The 22,241-nt window shown below is 48.5% G+C and overlaps 1 protein-coding gene across 1 annotated transcript; it reads left to right on the plus strand.

The window, feature by feature from the left end:
• The first annotated feature begins 3,264 nt into the window (after nt 1-3,264).
• Nucleotides 3,265-22,197, plus strand: SLC25A44 (solute carrier family 25 member 44). Its single transcript, XM_040998307.1, has 5 exons — nt 3,265-3,491; nt 3,934-4,061; nt 9,488-10,125; nt 16,639-16,766; nt 19,649-22,197. Exons 2-5 carry the CDS (start codon nt 4,042-4,044, stop codon nt 19,838-19,840), a joined length of 978 nt encoding a protein of 325 aa, XP_040854241.1. The 5' UTR covers nt 3,265-3,491; nt 3,934-4,041; the 3' UTR covers nt 19,841-22,197.
• The last annotated feature ends 44 nt before the right edge of the window (nt 22,198-22,241 follow it).

Raw genomic sequence — 22,241 nt, forward strand, 5'->3', positions numbered from 1 at the left:
TGATGCTGTGTGCTTCGGCATGGGCCCTGGGCTGCTGACTGGTAGTTTAACTGCTTGGGCAAATGTCTGTTCCTCATTAAGTGTTGAGATACTTGTCAACACAAGTCTGCAGCTCAGAGGCAGGGATCCAGTTTATAATTTTTAAAAAAGATTTATTTGTTTTTATTTGAAAGTCAGATATACAGGGCCCGGCGCGGTGGCGCAAGTGGTTAAAGGTCCTCGCCTTGCACGCCCGGGATCCCATATGGGCGCCGGTTCTAATCCCAGCAGCCCCACTTCCCTTCCAGCTCCCTGCCTGTGGCCTGGGAAAGCAGTCGAGGACAGCCCAAAGCTTTGGGAACCTGCACCCGTGTGGGAGACCCGGAAGAGGCTCCTGGCTCTGGATCGGCATAGTATTGGCCCGTTGCGCTCACTTGGGGAGTGAATCATCGGACGGAAGATCTTCCTCTTTGTCTCTCCTCTCTGTATATCCGCCTTTCCAATGAAAAAATAATAAAAATAAATCTTTAAAAAAAAAAAAAGAAAGTCAGATATACAGAGAGGAGGAGAGACAGAAAGATTTTCCATCCACTGGTTCACTCTCTAAGTAGCAACAATGGCCGGAGCTGAGCCAAACTGAAGCCAGGAACCAGGAGCTTTCTCTGGGTCTCCCACGTGGGTGCAAAGTCCCAAGGCTTTGGGCCATCCTTGACTGCTTTCCCAGGCCACAAGTAGGCAGCTGGATGGGAAGCAGGGCCACATACTGGTACCCATAGATCTTGACACATGCAAGGCGAGGACTTTAGCTACTAGGCTACCGGGTTGAGCCCATATTTTTAAAGATTTTATTTATTTTTATTGGAAAGGCAGATTTAGAGAGGAGAGACAGAGAAAAAAAAATCTGTCAGCTGGTTTACTCTCCAAAAGGGGTTGCAATGGCCAGAGCTGAGTCAATCTGAAGCCAGGAGCCAGGAGCTTCTTTGGGTTTCCCACATGGGTTCAGGGTCCCAAGGCTTTGGGTCATCCTCAACTGCTTTCCCAGGCTACAAGCAGGGAGCTGGAAGAAAAATGGAATAGCCAGATATGAATTGGCGCCAACATGGGATCCCAGGAAATGCAAGGGCAGGATTTAGCCACTAAACTACCATGCAAAGTCCTCTTAAAAATTTTTAAAGAATTTATTTATTTTGAATTTTGCACAATAACCTAGTTGCTAAACCCTATTTAATTACATTTTTTAAAAAGATTTACTTTTGGGACTGGCACAGTAGTGTAGTAGCTAAAGTCCTCTCATTTCATGTGCTGGCATCACCTGTGGGCACCAGATTTGTCCCAGCTGCTCCACTTCCCTACCAACTCCCTGCTGGTGGCCTAGGAAAAGAGTGGCGTTGGCCTAAATCCGGGGGACCTATACCCTCTGGAAGACCCAGAAGCAGCTCCTGGCTCCTGGTAATTTTTTTTTTAAGGGCCACAGAAAGAGTGGGAGAAATAAAAATCTTCTATTCATTGATTTATTTCCCGGATGGTTGCAATGTCCAGGGCTGGGTCAGCCCGAAGCCCGGAGGCAGAAGCTTTATCTGGGTCCCCCACATGGATGGCAGAGGCTCAAGAACTTGAGCCATCCTCTGATGCTTTTCCCAGTCCACTAGTACGGAGCTGGATCGATAACGGAGCAGCTAGGACATGAAGCAGCACCACTCTGGGTTTCTGGCATCACAGGCAGCAGCTCTATGTGCTGCAGCAGCTCTATGTGCTACACCAGAACATCAGCTCCTATCAGTCACATCTGCTACAGTCACACCATGGTGCTCAGTCTCTGGTTACAGGAACATCCCCACCCACCCCTGAAAAGGTTCCCATATCTACTCATCAGTCTCTCCCCACTGCCCCTCCTTCCCTGGCTCTGGCCACCACTTACTCACTGATCTCTTCCTGATGACATAGATTTATCTGTTCCAAGTGTTTCATAGACATATGATGACATATCTAGCTTTCGTATCGTATTTCATTTTACATGATGATTTCAAGAGTCATCTCTGCCGTACCATGCATCATTGATTCATTCCTTTTTGTCCTGGAAAATTCCATTGAGCGGATGATTCGTATTTTGCTAACCCCTTCAGGAGCTGGTGCATATTTGGGTCGTGCCTAGCTTTGGCTATTGTGGATACTGAGGCGGCAAACAGCCGCGTATATGCTTTTGTTTGAACATCTGTTTTCACTTCCTTTGAGTACACTGCCAGGAGTGAAATTGTTGGATCACATGCCAATTTTCTGTTGTGCTTGCTGAAGAATCCCAAAGCTGTTTTCCACAGCAGCTGCACTATTTTACATTCCCACCAGCGATGTCTGAGGGGTCCAATGGCCCCCCATTCTTATGCTTGCTATTTTCTCTTTTGTTTGTATGAATTTTAGCTGGTTCTAGTGGGTGTGAAGTAGTATCTCATTGAGTGGCTTTTAATTTGCATTTTTAAAAATGACTAATATTGTTCAACATCTTTTCGTGTGCTTTGTTGGCCATTTGTGTTATCTTCTCTGGAGAGAGGTCTGTTCAAGCCCTTTTCCAATATTTTTTAATAAGATGAAAATTGGTTTGATTTATTTAAAAGGGGAGGAGAGAAAGAGAAAGAGAGACCTTCCATCCACTGGTCTATTGTCCAAATGCCCCCTGGAGCCAGCCCAAAGCCTTGAGGTCTCCCACGCCGGTGGCAGGGGTTCAGTCACCTGAGCCATCACTTGCTCCCTCCCAAGGTACGGGAGCTGACTGCAAGCAGAGTCGGGATTTAAACCTAGGCACTTCACGGGATGCGGGAGTCTTAACTATCATACCCAACCGCTGGACTCGTCCCTCAGAGGGCATCTGTTACAGAGCTGTTCTCGTTTAAATCCGTATTCAGCCAAGTAGTTTCAGAGCTGGATGCGTGCCTTAGGGTCATGTTCAATTCTCTCCCACCCCCACCCATTCCTGACACCTTTTTGATTCTCCAGACTTCCAAATTGATTATTTAACCTCATTCCTTCTTCGGCACTTCGGCTTTTATGTTTTGGAACATAAAGTTTCCAACAAATGCCAACACACAAGGTGACCCCCTTAACGACCCCTTCTTACACATTACCCCATGATTCAATTTTCGCAAATCAGGAGGGCAAGAAGTACACGCATGCGCCTTATAGCTAAGGGCAAGGCGAAGCGGAAAAAGGCGTGGCTAGTGCCCAAATCAAAAATGACCGTCCCTCTTTATTCTAGGGGAGGCTCCAAGGCTTCGAATGCCATTGGTGGAATCTCCCACCGCTTATTCCGCCCTCCCGCCCCGCGTCCGCCGCCGCACGGCGCGGTAATGACAGCAACTCGATTTCCGGTTCCGGCAGTACCGAGATCCCAGTCGAGATGGAGGAAGATGCGCCCGGAGGAGGCCGGCAGTCGTTGGGAACAGAAGATAGAGCAGGGGCTGCGGCCTAAAAGTCCAGGCTTGGAGTTCTCAGACGCGGTGGAGTCGCCGGGGTCTGAGAAGGTAAGAGATGAGCGGCTTGGGGTGCCTGAGGACCAGGGCTTGTCAGGGGGGCTGTCTGCGGTCCCTACTGCAGCACCCTGGGGACCGGCCGTGCAGGGTGGGGAATGAAGGACAGCTCTGGCGAGGCGTCTCATCCTGGCGGCGGAGCTGACAGTGGCGGGAGCATGGCGAAAGGCTTGTCCGGAGGAGCCGTGTGGGGCCCGGGATGGAAGCTGCATTGAAGGGGTGTCACGTGGAGTAGTAGGTGGAGAGAGCTGTCATGTGTGTGTCTGAAGAGGGGTCACGTGAGCACCGATGGAAAACCAAAGGACAACAGGCAGGGTGGGAGGCCAGAGATTATCCACGAGGGGTCAGTGGCAGGTGCAGCGACCTGATGGAAGAAGATGTGCATGCAGCAGGACAGGTGGGCGAACATGAACCAGTGGTTGCCCTCTTGTGTCAGAGAACCGGCAGGTGCCAGAGAGAGACCACAAGGACGAGAGGATGCTGGCCTTTGCCTCTGCTTGCTGCAGCTGAGAAGTTGGAATCACAGGTATCCTGAAGGATTGGAATGGACCAAATAGTGTCATGGTACCCTGTCCCAGTAATCAGTCAGGGTGGAGTCAATGGGCTCCAACCTGGTTACGATTGTCTTGAACCCCTGGAGTAGTTGTAATTCTTACAGTTCTGTTGATCCCTAATAATGAAGGCAAGGCTTCGCAAACACAGTTTGTAACTCATACATCACTTAGAGGTCTTGTTAAAATGATTCTTATTCAGCAAATCTGAAGTGCAGCCTGAAATTCTGTGTTTTGTCCTAAGATTTATTTATGTGTTTGAAGGTTAGAATTGGAGAGAGGTCTTTCATCTGCTGGTTCACTCCCCAAACTGACTGCAATGGCCTGAGCTGGGTTAGGCTGAAGCCAGGAACCAGGAGCTTTTCCAGATCACCCAAGGGGATGCAGGCGCCCTTGCCAGTGGGCCATCCCCCACTGCCTTCACATGTGTATTAGCAAGGAGCTGAATTGGAAGTGGAGCCATTGGGAACAGAAGCAGTGCTCCCGGGCTGCCAGAGCGTTACAGCCTTAACTGGCTACACCACCACACTTTCCCCCTGACATTCTATATTGTTAACAAGCTCCCAAGTCACGTCCATGCTGCTGGTCTTGAACCTCTCTGAATGACAAGAACTTAGAACATCGCTGTCCAGTCAGATTTTCTGCAGTGATGGTAATGGCTTACTGTAAACAACGCTTTCACAGTTCTTAGCTCATGACTGTTACATTACTATGACAGGCTTTGTTAGTTTTTAGCCCCATTTGGCAGATGGTGATGAATATCACTGAAGTGACTGAATACTAAAATAATAGATATGAAACTCACACATGGATCTCTTGACTGTTAACAGTTATCTGTTGTATAACCTTGCCTTCTAAGTGATGCTGACTTTTCCTGGGCCAGAAGCTTTTTTTTTTTTTTTAAAGATTTATTTATTTTTATTACAAAGTCAGATATACAGAGAAGAGGAGAGACAGAATCACTTCCATCCAGTGATTCACTCCCCAAATTGACCACAACAGCTGGAGCTGTGCCGATCCAAAACCAGGAGCCAGGAGCTTTTTCCAGGTTTTCCATACGGGTGCAGAGTCCCAAGGCTTTGGGCCATCCTCTCCTGCTTTCCCAAGCCACAAGCAGGGAGCTGGATGGGAAGCCGGGCTGCCGGCATTAGAACTGACATTCATATGAAATCCCAGCGCATTCAAGATGAGGGCTTTAGCCGCTAGGCCACCATACTGGGCCCCAGAATCTTTTTTTTTTTTTAGTTCATTTATTTTTTATTGGAAACCCAGAGTTACAGAAAGAGAAGGAGAGACAGAGAAATCCACTGGCTCACTCCTCAAATGACCACAGTGGCCAGAGTTGGACCAGTCCACAGCCAGGAGCTTCTTCCTGGTCTCCCAGCACTTGGCCAGCCACTACTGCTTTTCAAAGTTATAAACAGGGAGTTGGATAGGAAGTGGAGCAGCCAGGATTTGAACTGTTGCCCATATGGGATGCAGGTCCTGGAGGCAGAGGTTTAACTTGCTGTGCTAACACACTGGCAAGCTCTTCTCACCTATTCTAGCTGGAATCCTTTCTCAGAACTTTGTGAGCAGTCTGACATGATTTTTTTTTTTTAGGTTTAGTTATTTGGAAGGCAGAGTGACAGAGGAAGAAAGACAGCAAGATCTTCCATCTGCCAAGTCATTCCCCAGATAGCTGTAATAGCCAGAGCTGAAGCCCAGAGCCAGGAATCCCATCCAGGTCTCCCCCAGGTGTTTGGGCTATTTTCTGCTGCATTCTCAGGAAGCTGTTTTGGAAGCAGAGTAGTAGGGAATTGAACTGACATTCCGATATGAGATCCTAACACTTTTAAATTGTGGCTTAATCCAGTTGAAGAGAGTAGAAGTGGAGCGGTGGTGTAAAGATTTGGGCCTATTTTTCCCCTTTCAATTGGTGGGATCAGTAGTTCAAGTTCCACCTCTTGACATTTCTCTTGATGGCCTTAGGACAATGTTCAGTAATTCCTAGGTCATCTGGAAGAAATACCTCCACATGTGAGCCTCCGAAGTGTTAAAAAGATGAGACAGGGTGCAGATCTGGAGCCATGTACACAAACAAGGGCTGGGAAAGAACCATGAAGGAGTTGCAAAGACAAAACAGGCAGAAAGGAAGGTTGGAAGGAAATCTGCACACAGATAGCCACAAAGAGGATTTTCTAAGGGGCTAGACAGGAGGAACTGGTTTTGGTATTTTAGCAGGCAGTTTGGGGCTTATATATCAAGTACATGGAGATTGTACCTTATGAAGGGTTAAGGAGGTAGGGGCAGGGTACTGTTCATCTGCTCCAGAAGTCGCTTATCATTTGTGGATGACCTTTGGTGGCTTCCTTGGTCACCATGACAATGGTAAGGGTTACTTACATCTGAAATTCCTTGCTTCACTCTGGGAATATAAAATAGACTGGTCCATGTGTGAGTTGAAGGCAAGATGGGGGAGAAGGGGCGGTGGGGTCTTTTCTTGATTTCTCATCTAGAGATGCTGGTACCTGATAATGGAGCTTGATAGGTTAGGAGGTGCCCATGAAAGCAGGTCCTGGAACAGAATCCATGGTTGCCCTGCCCCTCTGCCCTGCGTAACATGTGGCTTGCGTGGACTTGGCAGGAACTGCATTCTGCCTGGGCCCTGCTGTGTTTGTTCCATGATGATAATGGGCCTGCCCAGCCTACCCGCGCGCCTGCCCAAGCCATTTCCACATGAGCACACTGGGAGAGCAGAGGTAGACCTTGGTTTTCTCGGGAACAAAGCTGAGAGAAGTACCTGGGCATCTGTGTGACCTGGAGCTTGTAGTTAACTTGAGTGACCTGCACTTGTGAGAGAGCAGTGGTTCTACCTCCAGTGAGGAGAAGGGTCTTGGCTTCAAACTGAACCCAGTGACTGGTGCTGGAACTCAACTCCCGGTGGGGAAGACGGGGGAAGCGTGGTGGAATGGAGGAGAACTTGGCTTCTATCCTGGCTTCACTGCTGACCAGCTGCATAACCTTGGGCCCGTTACTCAACCTCTCTGACCTTCTGCTTCCTCTTTGATCAGAAGTACCTCTCGGTGCACAGTTCGCTAGAAGCATTGCATGGAATAGTTGGGTTTCAGGAAATCTTCATGTTTCCCTGTGTCTCCTTATCTCTCAGTGACATGACCTCGGGACCTTGGTTGACAATCACCCTGTGGCCCATGAGAGAGTGACTTTTGAAGGCCTCAGAGGAGAATGCCCTGGTGGACTTGGCAGGGGCTAGGGAAGAAGAATCGCCTATGCCCATAGCAGCAGACACAACAGTGTTCCAGGCATCCTCCCACCTGCAGGGCCCCACCTCCGAGTCATTTCCCACACCCTGGATTTTTCCCTTCTGGCCACCCAAGCTGCCTTTCATCTTCTCTTCTTGCTTCCAAGCTCGTTGTTCTTCCCTTTCTGCTGTTGCTGTGTATTCCTTCTTCATTCCAGCTGCTTCCTTCCTATCTGAATTCCTTGTACCCCAGTCCTGCCACACCTACAAGCTGGGCTTTCCCCTCAGCCCTCCAGTGCTCAGCACACCTACCAGGTGGCCCATACACTAACAAAAGTGATGCAGTCCAGGTGACTTGGCTTCCCCGCTGACTTCGCTGGAAGCCAAGAGCCATTTCCACAGCCCGCAGATTCCCTACAGTTTGAGTAGGGACTTCGCTTTGCCACTGGAATCACAGGATTCGAGTCATCCCTGGGACATGGCCGCCCCCTTTCCCAGCCCTTAGGGACTTCTCTCCAAGTTGAGGAGCCTGTGATTTTGCACTGCCTGGAATTAGCTTTCCACTTTTCCTGTTTGGATGGAAATGGGCAGGATCCTATAGGGCAGGGCTGGGCTCCTCTGGAGTATCCCATGTTCCCGCTAACCATTTACCTCATAGATGAGGTCCTCTGCCTTGATGTTTCTTGATTTGAAGCCACTGCTTCTCTACAGCTCTGACATTGGCACCCCTTACTAATTTTGTTATACACTGAGCAGTGATAAGCTGAACATGTAGGCCACAGGTCCGTGAACTTGTCCTTGTTTCTGTCCCTCCATATCTTGCATTTCCTAGAGGAAATGTGTGTCCTTGAACAGACTATGAATTTCTCTAAGACAGAGCCCGTGTCTTCTGTCGCATCTCTCCCTTCATTCTCCAGGACTGAAGTTGAGGCTTATGTATTAGCATAGTTGTTTTTTGTTTTTGTTTTTAAGATTTACTTATTTTTATTGGAAAGGTAAATTTACAGAGAATATACACAAAGAGAAAAATATTCTATCTGCTGGCTCACTCTCCAAATGGCCACAATAGTTGAAGCTGAGCTGGTCCAGAGCCAGGAGACAGAAGTGTCTTCTGGGACTCCCATGTGGGTGCAGGGTTCCAAGGCCTTGGGACATGAACTGGTGCCCATATGGGGTCTTGGTGCTTGTGAGGGAAGAATTAGCCAATTAAGCCATCACATCAGGCCCAGCCTGTGTCTTCTGTCACTTCTTTCCCTTCATCCTCCAGGACATAGGTTGTAACCTGTATATTAGAGTCAAGAGCATAGGTTAAACCTGGTTGCTAACTTGCAGTTCCCCAGTCTCTTCCAGGACACCCCTTAGCTCCCAGGTGGCTCTTTGCTTTCTCTAAGGTAAGTTATCTAATAACCAAAGAGGACTCTGACCTGTGGCCTGTGTCCGATTTTCCAGTGCCTTTCATTGCAGCAAGGGGAGACGATCGGGGTGTCCTGTGGTGTGAAAGTCCTACTTATCATCTTCCCCACATTTCCTTCCAATGCAGACTGTAGGCAATGTAGGTGCAGTGAGGGTAGGTCTGTGCAGCTCCGAGTGCCCAGTGTGGAAAACCAAAAACAGAGGAAGAATGAGTCAGCTAGACAGTAAGGACTAGAGGGACCAGCCAAGGGTGATATGGGGGTGTCTCCTAGATGGGCCCAGGAGCATGAAAATGGAGCCCAAGGCCTGTGCCTTGAAGTATCCCCCCAAATGTCGCTCAGTGACTTCCCATTGACTCACTATAAAGCCTTGCGTCCTACAAGGTGGTCAGTCAATTGACAGTGTCCTGAGCTCTGCTTACCTGGGCCAGCCAGAGAGGGAGAATGGTTCCTGGGCACGGCTGTGACACCAGGGCCCAAGCAAAGGCAGAGAGTTCAGGATGAATGCTCCTACTCACTGGGGCTAGGACACTGAAGTGTCAGTAGGAGTCAGGGAGTCTGAGGTGAGGAATGATTTCTGTTGGGTAGGACTTAAGTTGAGAAGGACAGGTCAGGGATGGAGAAGGGAACAGTATCCTGAGGGTTATAGAGGGTCAGAGGCAGCTGGGTGAGGTGAGTCCCCCAGGAGGCGATGCCTGAGGACAGGGCCTCAGAGCTTGGCCCAGAAGGGAGAGTGTAAAGTTGTCATCTCCTTTCTCACATCCCTGCACTCTGCTCCAACCCCAGGTCTTCAGGCACAATGGAGGATAAACGTAACATCCAGATCATCGAATGGGAACACCTGGACAAGAAGAAGTTCTATGTGTTTGGTGTGGCAATGACCATGATGATCCGTGTCAGCGTCTACCCCTTCACCCTCATCCGCACCCGGCTGCAGGTACAGAAGGGCAAGAGCCTCTACCACGGGACCTTTGACGCCTTCATCAAGATCCTGCGAACAGATGGGGTGACTGGTCTCTACCGAGGGTTCTTGGTCAACACCTTCACCCTCATCTCTGGTCAGTGCTATGTCACCACTTATGAGCTCACTCGCAAGTTTGTAGCTGACTACAGCCAGAGCAACACAGTCAAGTCACTGGTGGCCGGAGGCTCTGCTTCCCTTGTGGCCCAGAGCATCACAGTACCCATTGATGTAGTCTCCCAGCACCTGATGATGCAGCGGAAGGGTGAGAAAATGGGCCGCTTCCAGGTGCGTGGAAACCCAGATGGACAAGGGGTAGTTGCATTTGGCCAAACTAAGGACATCATCAGGCAGATCCTGCGGGCTGATGGGGTCCGGGGCTTCTACCGGGGCTACGTGGCTTCACTGCTCACCTATATCCCCAACAGTGCTGTGTGGTGGCCCTTCTACCACTTCTACGCAGGTAAGCAGGGGCCAGGAGCGTTGGGGAGAAGGGTGGATTTTCTACTGGGGCTGTGTGCTTGTTAGAGTGGAGGTGGAGTTTAATGCAAAAGAGGGCCGTTTGTTCAGGAAACATTTAAGTCCAAATGGATAAGTCATGGTTATTACCTTCAAAGAGCTTCTCATGTAGTAGGGGAAATCAAATGAGAAAAACAGATGACTAGGGGCTGAGGTTGTGGCACAGGGAGTTACGGCACCAACTGCAATGCTGGCAACCCACGTGGGTGCTGATTCAAATCCCAATGTGCTCCTCTTCTGATCCAGCTCCCTGCTAATGCACCTGGGAAGGCAGCAGAAAATGCTTGGGCCCCTAGACCCACGTGGGAGATCTGAATAAAGTTCTAGGCTTCAAAAAATCGGTCTAGCTCAGACCTGGCCATTGCAGCCATCTGAGGAGTGAACCAGTGGATGGAAAATCTTTATCTTACCCAATCTCTTTGTAACTCTGCCTTTCAAAGTATTAAATAAATATGTAACAGATAACTAGGACTGAGGGTAGCATATGTTCTGGATGTGCTATGGCCAACTTGGGCAGGATTGGCAAAGAATTGGGAGGTGAAGGACAAAAATCATGGAACGTTGGAATTTGAAGATGAAATTGAGGGGTACCAAGGGCTTTTGAGGTTTTGTGTTTTTTTTTTTCTTGTAAATTCAAAGTGTGTTATAAACTTTGAACATCTCTACTTCTATAATATATATTTGTCAATACATTTTACTTTTTTTAGATTAAATTTATTTTACTTGAAAGTCAAAATTACAGAGAGGGAGAAACAGAGAGAGAGAGATTTTCCAGCTGCTGGTTTATTTCTCAAATGTCTGCAATAGCTAGAGAATAGCCAGAGCTGGACGCATCTGAACCAGGAGCTTTTTCTGGGTCTCTCACATGGGTACAGGGTCTCAAGGCTTTGGGCCATCCTCCACTGCTTTCCCAGGCCCCAAGCAAAGAGCTTGCTGGATAGGAAGTGGAGCAGCCAGAACATGAACCATGCCCATATGGGATACTGGTCCCACAAGGTGGAAGATTAAGTTCCTGTGCCACTATGCCAGATCCCAGTCTAGATTTATTTATTTATTTATTTATATAAAGATTTTTTTAAATATTATTTATTTTTATTGGAAAGGCTGATATACAGAGAGGAGGAGAGACAGAGAGGAAGATCTTTCATCCGATGATTCACTCCCCAAGTGAGCGCAACGGCTGGAATTGAGCCAAACCGAAGCCAGGAGCCAGGAGCTCTTCCACATCTTCCATGGGGTGGTTGCAGAGTCCCAAGGCTTTGGGCTGTCCTTGACTGCTTTCCCAAGCCACAAGCAGGGAAAGCGGGGCCGCTGGGATTAGAATCGACATCCATGTGGGATCCTGGCATGAGCAAGGTGAGGACTTTAACCACTATGCTATCACGCCAGGTTCAAGATTTATTTATTTATTTATTTATTTATTTTTGAAAGTCAGATTTACAGAGAGAAGGAGATACAAAGAGAAAGATCTGTCCACTGGTTCACACCCCAAGTGACCACAATGGCCAGAGCTGAGCTGATCTAAAGCCAGGAGTCAGGTGCTTCTTCCAGGTCTCCCATGTGAGTACAGAGTCCCAAGACCTTGGACGATTCTCTACTGCTTTCCTAGGCTACAAGCAAGGAGCTGGATGGGAAGTGGAGCAGCTGGGACACAAACCAGCACCCATATAGGACCCTGGCATGTGCAAGGTGAGGACTTTAGCCACTAGACTACCATACTTGGGACCCTAGATTTTTCTTTTGATGATTTATTTTATTATTATTTTTATTTTTATTGGAAAGTCAGATATACAGAGAGGAGGAAAGACAGAGAGGAAGATCTTCTATCTGTTGATTCACTCCCCAAGTGGCCACAATGGTCAGTGCTGAGCCGATCCAAAGCCAAGAACCTGGTGCCTCTTCCAGGTCTCCCATATGGGTGCAGGGTCCCAAGGCTTTGTGCTGTCTTTGACTGCTTTCCCAGGTCAAAAGCAGGGAAGTGGGATGCTGGAATAGAACCAGCACCCATATGGGATCCCAGGCATGCAAGGCAAGGACCTTAGCCACTAGGCTACTGTGCTGGGCCCACACCTAGATTTTTTTTGTAAAGATTTATTTATTTGGGGTCAATATTGTAATACAACACATATCCCATATGAGTGCCACTTGAAGTCCTGGCTGTTCCACTTCCAATCTAGCTCTCTACTAATGGTCTAGATAGGTGGTATAGGGTGGCCTGAGTCCTTAGGACACAGCATGCGTGTGGAGAGATCCGGAAGTTCCTGGCTTCAGATCAGCTCAGCTCTGGCCATGCGGCCACTTGGGGAGAGAACCGGGGGATCGAAGAGTTCTCTGTTTCTATCTCTACCTCTCTCTGTAACTCCACCTTTCAAATAAATAAGTACATCTTTAAAACAAACACAAACAGTTTTTATCTGTCCTTAACTCACTTCTTAGCTCAGGATCCACACTTAAAAGGAAAAAAAGGATTATTCATTTATATATTTGCAAGACAGAGCAGCTGAGAGGAAGGGAGAGGCAAAGCAGATTTTCCAGCTCTGATTCACTGCTCAAGAGGCTACAAGCAGCCAGGTCTGGGGCAGGCCAAAGCCCGGAGCCAGGAACTCCATCCTAGTCTCACACTTGGGTGGCGGGAGTTTAAGTGCTTGGCTCATCTTCCCTTGCCTTCCCAGGTACATTACAGAAGCTGGATAAGAAGCAGGGCAAGCCAGCACTTCCATATAGAATGCCAGCATTGTAAGTGGTGGTTTAACCCACTGTCCCACAATGTTGGCTTTCAAGATCCTTTTTATGTTTTCACAAACAGATGATCCTATCTTTTAGAATACTCAAATGAATTTGCAATGATATGTTAATGAAATTACCAAGTTAATATCTCTTTCCACTATTAAACCACAGCTTCTATGAGAACTAGATTACCTGTTATTGTTTTGTTCACTGTTGGACTTTCCCAGCACCTGGCTCAGAGGCTGCTAAATTAGTTCATCAAGTCCTGTGCCCATGGTGATGATTTGGTTGGGTAGGCATTTGGTACAGCAGTTCAGGCACCAGGTGGGATGCATCCATCCGGGATCAGAGTGTATGCGCTTGTGTGCTGGCTCTGCTTTGGTTTCAGCTTCCTCAGCACATCCAGGGAAACAGCAGGGGTGACTTAAGTACTTGGGCTCCTGTCACCCTCATAGGCGACCTGGGTGAATGAAGCTCCTTGTCTCTCGTTTCAACTTGGCCCAGCCCTAGCTGTTGCAGGCGTTTGGAAAATGAACCAGTGGCTAAGGGAACTTTCTGTCTCTCAACCTCTCAAATAAATGAAAATTTTAAAAACATGTTTTAAAATAAATCTGACAGTGCCCACAAGATTAAATGCGCCGTAATGATGTATCTGTTGCAGTACATGTAGGCGCACTCTTGTTCACAAATGATGAATTCACCTATTGGTACATTCTTTGGCTGGCTCCTTCTCATACATGGCTGCTTCTCATACCTCCGACATCAGCTTACATGCATGTCACTTTTTTCAAAAAGATTTATTTTATTTTTACAGAGAGTGAGAGAACGAGAGAGACTTTCAATCTGCTAGTTTATTCCCCAAATACCTGTAACGGCTGGAGCTGAACCAATCTAAAACCTGGAGCCAAGAGCTTCTTCTGAGTCTCTTATCCGGATGCAGGGTCCCAAGACTATGGGACCCTTCACTGCTTACCCAGGCCACACACAGGGAGCTGGAAGGGAAGTGGAACAGCCAGCATATGAACCGGCAAAAATATGGGTGCTTAAAGGGCGAGGATTAGCCAATTGATCTGTTGTATTAGACCTGTTTGGTTTTGTTTGTTTTGATCCTTTGACTAAACCACAAGAAAATGGCCATGTGTGTTTTTAGAATTGAATCTGCATCCCACAGTAGTTGGTTGGCAGGTCTGTGAGCCAGTCCTGGAGTGGAGGGCTAAGGGATTCTGCCACACCCGCTGCGACTTAGAAGCCCTCACTTCTCAGGGCTGATGTTGTGGCACATCAGGTTAAGCCACTGCCTGCAATGCTGACACCACACATCAGAACACTGGTTCGTGCCCTGGCTGCTCCACTTCTGATTTAATTCCCTATTTAAATCCCCTGCTAGGAAAGTGGTAGAGGATGGACTAAATACCTGGGCCCCTGCCACCACATAGGAGACCCTGTGGAAGCTCTTGGCTCCTGACTTTGATGGAAATTCTCCTCTCTGTGTCTCTCTTTCTCTCTGTAACTCTGCTTTTCACATAAAATAAATAAATCTCTCTCTTTTTTAAAGATTTACTTTTTAAAAAGATTTATTTATTTATTGCAAAGTCAGAGAGGAGAGACAGAGAAGAAGATCTTCCATCCGATGATTTACTCCCCAAGTGAGCACAACGGCCGGTGCTGTGCCGATCCAAAGCCAGGAGCCAGGAACTTCTTCCGGCGACTCCCACGCAGGTGCAGGGTCCCAAGGCTTTGGGCCGTCCTTGACTGCTTTCCCAGGCCACAACCAGGGAGCTGGATGGGAGGTAGAGCTGCCGGGATTAGAACTGGCACCCATATGGGATTCTAGCGTGTTCAAGGCGAGGACTTTAGCCACTAGGCCATGCCGCCGGGCCCAAAAGATTTATTTATTTTTATTGCAAAATCAGATATACAGAGAGAAGGAGAGACAGAGAGAAAGATCTTCTCATTCTCCAAGTGAGCGCAATGGCCAGTGCTGTGCCAGTCTGAAGCTAAGAGCCGTGAACTTCCTCCACATCTCCCACACAGGTGCAGGGTCCCAAGGCTTTGGGCCGTCCTCGACTGCTTTCCCAAGCTACAAGCAGGGAGCTGGATGGGAAGTAGGGCTGCCGGGGTTAGAACTAGCACCAGTATGGAATCCTGGCATGTTCAAGGTGAGGACTTTAGCCACTAGGCTACCGTGCCAGGCCCTGTTTTTTTGTTTGTTTGTTTGCTTTTTAAAGATTTATGTTTTTGGACCCAGCGCAGGGTAGCCTAGTGGCTAAAGTCCTTACCTTGCATGTGCTGGGATCCCCAGCAGCCCCACTTCCCATCCAGCTCCCTGTTTGTGGTCTGGGGAAGCAGTCGAGGATGGCCCAAAGCCTTGGGACCCTGCACCCGCGTGGGAGACCTGGAAGAGGCTCCTGGCTCCTGACTTTGGATCGGCGCAGCTCCAGGTACTGTGACTACTTGGAGAATGAATCAATAGATAGGGGATCTTCTCTGTCTCTCCTCCTCTCTGTATATCTGACTTTCCAATTTAAAAAAAATTAATTTTTGAAAAGAAAAGAGAAAACGAAAACTCTAATGTGGGATGCGGATGTCACGAGAAGATATATTAGGGCCTGGCCCGGTAGCCTAGTGGCTAACATCCTCACCTTGCATGCACTGACAGTCCCATATAGTTGCCGGTTCTAATCCTGGCGGTCCCGCTTCCCATCCAGCTCCCTGCTTGCGGCCTGGGAAAGCAGTCGAGGATGGCCCAGAGCCTTGGGACCCTGCACCCGCGTGGGAGACCCAGAGGAGGCCCCTGGCTCCTGCCTTCGGATTGGCTCAGCTCTGGTTGTTGTGGGGTTCTTGGGAAGTAAATCGTTGGACAGAAGATCTTCCTTTCTGTTTCTCCTCCTCTCTGTATATTTGACTTTGCAATAAAAATAAATAAATCTTAAAAAAAATTATTAAAAAAAAAATCTATTGGTTTGTCCCCCAAATGAATGACTGCACTAGCTGGGGCTGGGCCAGGCTGAAAGCAGGAACCTGGAACTTCATCCACATCTCCCATATGGGCAGCAGGGGCCCAGGCACTTGGGCTACCTTCTGCTGCCTTCCCAGGTACATTAGCAGGGAGCTGGGTCTAAAGCAGGGCCGCCAGAACTCCAGCTGGAGCTCTGATGTGGGCTGCCACTTAACCCACTAAGCAACGAAGCCGACTTGACTTTTATTTTTAAATACATTCGTGGGGTTGAAAATTTAAAAGATAGGAAAGAGTATGCAAGATAAAATTTCCTAACTCAGGACTCATTCAATTCCATTCCATACAGTCAGGGTTTGTTGTTACAGTTTTTTTTTTTTTAAAACAGTAATACCAAATGCAGGTGTAAACACGTGTGTCCTGGGTGCTTTTCCAACCTTGAATTGGAGCGATCAGGGCAGAGGTTTTCATATTAGGAGATATGTTCTGTTTGTCCAACCAGAGAGGTCCAACAAGCCAGGGGGCTTTGAAACTGCTCCAGAGAAATCCTGTCCTGTTTAAATGATTGGTGTTACCAAGATGACTTCTAAAAGGGATTCTGAGATTCATACTTTCCTGTCAGCTCCGGTTGGAAACAAAATGTGGGAGTTACAGATCTAAAGTGGCAAAGGACAGAGGGTTATCAGGGCTGGGAGGCCAACAGGGAGAAGACACCTCAGGAAGGCTGGCTGTGAAACCTCACATCTTGAGCCCTTGTCTCTCCCTGGATTCCAGAGCAGCTCTCCTCCCTGTGCCCCAACGAGTGCCCTCACATCGTCTTTCAAGCCATCTCGGGGCCCTTGGCTGCAGCCACCGCCTCCATTCTCACCAACCCCATGGATGTCATCCGAACCCGTGTCCAGGTAAATCCATCTGCCTTCCCTACCCTTCTCCCAGAGAAGCCCTTGGAAGTGTGACCTGGCCCCACAGCCTTATCATCCCTTCATGTCAAGGCATCTGGTCTAGTCAGCCTTCTCCTGGGCATCCCAGCCCCCTCCTTGGGCTCTCCATCTACTGAAAGCAGCTGAGCACTTGGAAACCCCTGGAATGCTTTTCTCACCCCTCTCGGCTACCTTGTGTACCTTTAGTCCTGGGATGGGGAGTGTCAGTTTGCAGGCCATATAAGGCCTGTGAAATCATGTGGTCTGGCCCAATAGACCTACGATGAACTAAAATAAATTCTTTAAAGAAAGAGTGAAAAACAGATCTAGGGAGAGATCTTCCATCCATTAGTTTACTCCCTAAATGACCACAATGGCCAGAGTGGGCCAGGCTGAAAACAGGAGTCAGGGGCTTTAGTCGCTCTGATTGATGACAGGGGCCAAAGAGCTTGGATCATGTACTGATGCTTTCCCTGGTGCATTAGCAGGGAGCTGCATCAGAGGTGGAATAGCTGGGACTTCAGCAGGAACCCATAAGTGATGCTGGCGATCCAGGCTGTGGCTTTATTTGCCATGCCAGAACATTGGCTTCTGTAGGCAGGCTGATTTTTTTTTAAGTTGATAATTTTATATGGCCAGCAAATGTTAGGAGTATCCAGATGACCCTAGGCAGAAAAGAGAGCCCTAGCATCTAGCCTGTTCTGTTGCCAAACCTGCAGGAATTCTGGGCTCTTCCACAGCCTGTAAGCATGGGCTGTCAATCACCCTTTCCTTGCCTCTCACGTTTATGGTTATTAGAAGTGCATTTCCGTTTATTTCACAAGTCTGTCTGGTTTTTCTACTGGCCCACAAGCTCTGTAGAGGGTAAGAGTTGCTGTTCTGAGATAGGTTTGGGTTTTATAGATTGTACTGTGTGGATTCAGCAAAAATGCTGACAAAGCTCTCAGTGATAACCTCCGGAAATGATAGCCCCTGCAGTTAGCTGGAAGACAATTACACAGTACCCAGACCAAGGAGACAGAACTACAGCTATGTAATGGCTTGCATGACAAGCATGGGGGATTTTAATGTCTGGTTTGGGTAACTTAGGAGGAAAAGGAGAGAGTTGAGAAGGATGTGCAGGAGAATGGAGTTATCATGAGGTTAAGGTAAGCAGAGGGAAGAAAAATAACTTGAGCAGGTTGGGAATAAATCCAGCTTCCCCATTACTGTGATGTTGAGAAGGAAATAGGTAGTAAATATGGATATTTTTGTCCCTAGGAAAGAGTCCCAGCCCTACCATCTGCAATTGATCACTAGGAAGACAAGGCAATGGTTCTACCCCATTTTCTCCTGGGCCTTGTCCGGAATGGTTCAGGAGCAGATCCAAGGGCAAGGATAGTCTCTCTTGGCTTATTTTCTTCTTGTCTTTTCTTTAAGATTTTTTTTTTTTTAAATTGGAAAGTCAGATATACAGAGAGAGGGAGAGACAGAGAAGAAGATCTGCTGTCCACTAGTTCATTCCCCAAGTGGCTGCAGTGGCTGAAGCTGAGCCGATTCAAAGCCATAAGCCAGGAGCTTCTTCCAGTTTCATATGCAGTGGGTGCAGGGTCTGAAGTCTTTGGGCCATCCTAGACTGTCTTTCCAGGTCTCAAGCAGGGTGGGAAGTGGGGCTCCCAGGACATGAACCAGCCCCCATATGGGATTCTGTCATGTGCAAGGTGAGGATTTTAGCCGTTAGGCTATTTTGCTTGGCCCAGCTTCTTTTCTTTTAAAGATTTATTTATTCCTTTGAAAGTCAGAGTGACAGGGATAGGGATAAATAGGATAAGAGAGATCTTCCGTCTGCTGGGTCACTCCCCAGATATCAACAGCAGCCGGGCCAGGCCAGGTTCAAGCAAGGCTCCTTGGAATTCCACCCAGGACTCCCACATGGGTGGCAGCCCCCAAGTACTTGGTCCATTATCTGCTGCTTAACAGCATACACAAGCAGGAAGTTGGATCAGAAGCAGAGCAGCTGGGATTTGGACCAGACACTCTGATGCTGCACACCTGCCCTTCTACTGATGCTAATTATGGCTAATATTGAGCTTCCCACCTGCCAGACACTGTGGTCCTAATTTCTGAGGATTACTCCCTCATGTTCAGAGGAAGTCCCTCACCACTGTCGTTGTTGCTGTTTGGACTAGAGAAAGCTGAGGCTCATAGAGCTTCCTGAGGTGCCCACGTCTGGGGGGTTTCCTGATCAGCAAGCCCCTCGAAACCACTGAGGGGGTAAGGCAACAATATTCAGCAGCAGCAGGAACCACCAGAGATAGTCTGGTCAAGCACATCCATTTATTATCAAGCAAGCATAAACTTAGATAGACTAGAAAGGGGAAGACAGTCCTCCCATCCAATAGTGATACTGTAATTGGCTGGAAGGCATGTCTATTTGGGCCCTCCAATCAAATCACAGATCACATGTGGCTGGCAGGTATGTCTCAAGTCACGTTCACCACATGGGGGCTAGCAGGTAGGCTGTAGGTCGCACTTGACTTCTCAGAGTTGCTTCTCAAGGAAGTCCCAGGACAGCTTGTCCAAGGACAGAGAAGAGAGACCAGGGTGCAGCCTACCACTCTCTCCTGTATGGCCAGTGGTCAGGCCAGGTTGAGTTCTCAGCTGAAACTATTATCAGGGGGCTCGTCTGGGGACACAGTGTGCCATGTGCCTGTAACCTTCTACATAGGCCAAGCAGGCAGAGATCCAGGGACGATCTCCCACACCCATGACAGTGCCTCTCAGTAAGCCAGGCAGCAACATCAGAGCCAGATGGCCTACCCCCTAAGTTCCTGCTACGTCAGAGCACAGACCATGAAGGCCTCCACGTGTGTTGACTCTTCCAGGTTGAAGGCAAGAACTCCATCATTCTGACCTTCAGACAGCTGATGGCAGAAGAGGGGCCTTGGGGCCTCATGAAGGGTCTCTCAGCTAGAATCATCTCAGCCACACCTTCTACCATTGTCATTGTGGTGGGCTACGAGAGCCTCAAGAAACTCAGCCTCCGCCCCGAGCTGGTGGACTCCAGACACTGGTAACATGTGGGAGAGAGAAGCCTACTGTTTCCACACTACACTGGGTCGGGGGCCAAACGGGGAGGATAGCACGCTCTGGAATTCTCCCCTTGTCCCCACCCTCCCATACCCAGCCCTGCTCTGGGCCACGGTAGCCTGGCGGACAGGGACAGAGACTGGAACTGCTGTCGCTGAAGAGGCTCCACTGCTGGGTTCCTTGCCTCCGCTATTTTGAATTCTGTATCTGAACTGGGCACCTTCACTCAGTCGTGTTACTCAGTTACTCAATCCTCCTCTCTAAGGACCCGCCTCCATCCCCCTACCTGCTAACCCTTCTGGATCCTCCCCCACAACTTGCCCCCTGCATCCATGTTCGTGAAACCCTGAGCAGAGCTGGACAGAAAGCCAGCATACTACTACCAGCTCTTCCCCCTCGGCTTCCAGTCTAGCCTCCCTGCAGCTGCCATCAGCCCTTTTCAATTTTGTCTCTCATGCTTGCTTGTTTTGTTTTGTTTGTTGGGATTGAGCTGCCCACAGCACAACTTTGCTTTTTTCTTCCCCTTGGAGGTAAGTTGCCCGCACGTTTGCACAGGGAGCTGGGAGCAGCAGAGCCCTCCCTCCTCCCCCAGCGCCCTTGACTGTCTCTGGAGGAGTTGTCAGACTGGGAAAATGTTGATACTTTGTTTTTCAGTGTGAGTTTTCTTAACATCTGTGAACCAGGCTCTGTTATCTTAGTCCTGCTAATGTGCCATGAGCCCACCCCTTCCTCAGATAGGTGGAAAAAATGTTAACAGTAATTTAGAGTCCTCCCATTTCCCTATCCCTTTAGTATCAGCAGCCCTAGGACAACATAAACTGTCCCCTGGCCCAAATGGCTGCACTGGTGGGCACATTTCCAAGTGGTCTGGATACCGGACTTGGGCCACTACTCAAAAACCTGACAGAAATAGGCTGGGAGAGTAGTTGGTTTGGGAACGAACAAGCAGGTGCATGTTCCTTAGCGCATCTCCATAGGCCCACGGAGCCAAGCCTGGGAGAGCGCAGTGCGGGTTCTGAGCCCCCCAGAAAACCATTACACACATACACACCCAACCACTCAGACTCAAGCAACAGATGTTGTCTGATGGTGAGAAACTCAGAGCTGTAAGACTGTTTTGGTTTTCACCCCGGATGTGAAGAATCATCCCACTGGAGATCCTGTGCGTGGAAGAGAAGGAGGAGCTGAGAAGGTCACCCGATACCAGGACCACTGCATCTACCAGCCTGATACTGCCAACATTCTCTGGGCAAGCTCTTCCTCCGGAGCCAAGAGAGGAGGGCTGCTCCCCACCTCATTCTTCCACCCTCACACCTGTCCTGCCACAACCAGTGGGACAAGAAGATGGAATGTCAAAATGCATTTCCACTCGAGACATTTGGCCAGGGTCATGCTCTCCACTTTCCTATTGGTCCCACCCCTGGGAAAGGCCATGGTGCCAATTTGAAAGGTGCTAGCTCCCCGAAGCCTTGTTATTTCTTAGGGCTGCCCCACATTCTTCCACTTGGGCCAGATAAGAATCTGAAAATCGTGTGAGTATTTATTTCTCTACCTTCAGCACCACCGTTGCCAATCTTGATTTCTTATCCATAAGGATTTTCTTCCCTCTTCCTATTTCTGCTTGTGTGTCCCTGCCCACATTTTTATCAACAGAGTTCCCTGTCCTACAAATGGTTATCCAAAGGATGGGGCCCACAGATCATTTCTGAATCTTCCTGTTCTTCACTCTAAAAACCACCAGTATAAAGGGAGCCTAGGGCCCTTCCTCCCTACAAGCTCAGCTCAGCAGGACCTCCCAGCTGTGGTTTTCTTAGTTCCAGAACTTTCACTTGTCTTTGATCTTCCTTACTATGGCAAAGTGGGTAAAAAGTGTCCTGAACAGGAGGTGGTCCCCTGCCTGCCTTAGGGTGTTTCTCCTTCCCAGACTTTTGTTTTTCTCCTATTTCACCAACTCTTCTCTCTCTTCCTCCTGCCCTCTGTCACCCATAAAGTATGGTGGGTATACAATGAAAGGGACCCCTGGTCTTTTAACGATCTGATAGTTTAGGGACTTGGATTGAGTGTGGCTCAAAACATCTTGGTGGGGATGTAACAATGAGCTTTCAAACCAAGGCTGGAGACCAAAGCAGCGGGCATTCTTAATGTATTGGTTGCTAACCAGAACTAGCAGTAACTTTTGGGAGTCCAGGTAACACAGGACTCTTGGAGTGAGGAGTACCGAAGGGCAGGGGATAGAAACTTAACATCTGATGAAATAGACTCTTGAATACCAACCGCGAATATTCACTGTTGCACTGTACGAAGTCTTTGAAGTGTAATTAAAAGTTTTTATTGAGTCCCCGAATGTGGGTTTGCGCTTTTTCTTCCGGGGTGGCCACAAAGCACTTT

Source organism: Ochotona curzoniae, unplaced genomic scaffold (genome assembly GCF_017591425.1).
Source record: "Ochotona curzoniae isolate NIBS_2020 unplaced genomic scaffold, NIBS_Ocur_1.0 scaffold_1037, whole genome shotgun sequence".
Lineage (NCBI taxonomy): Eukaryota > Metazoa > Chordata > Mammalia > Lagomorpha > Ochotonidae > Ochotona > Ochotona curzoniae.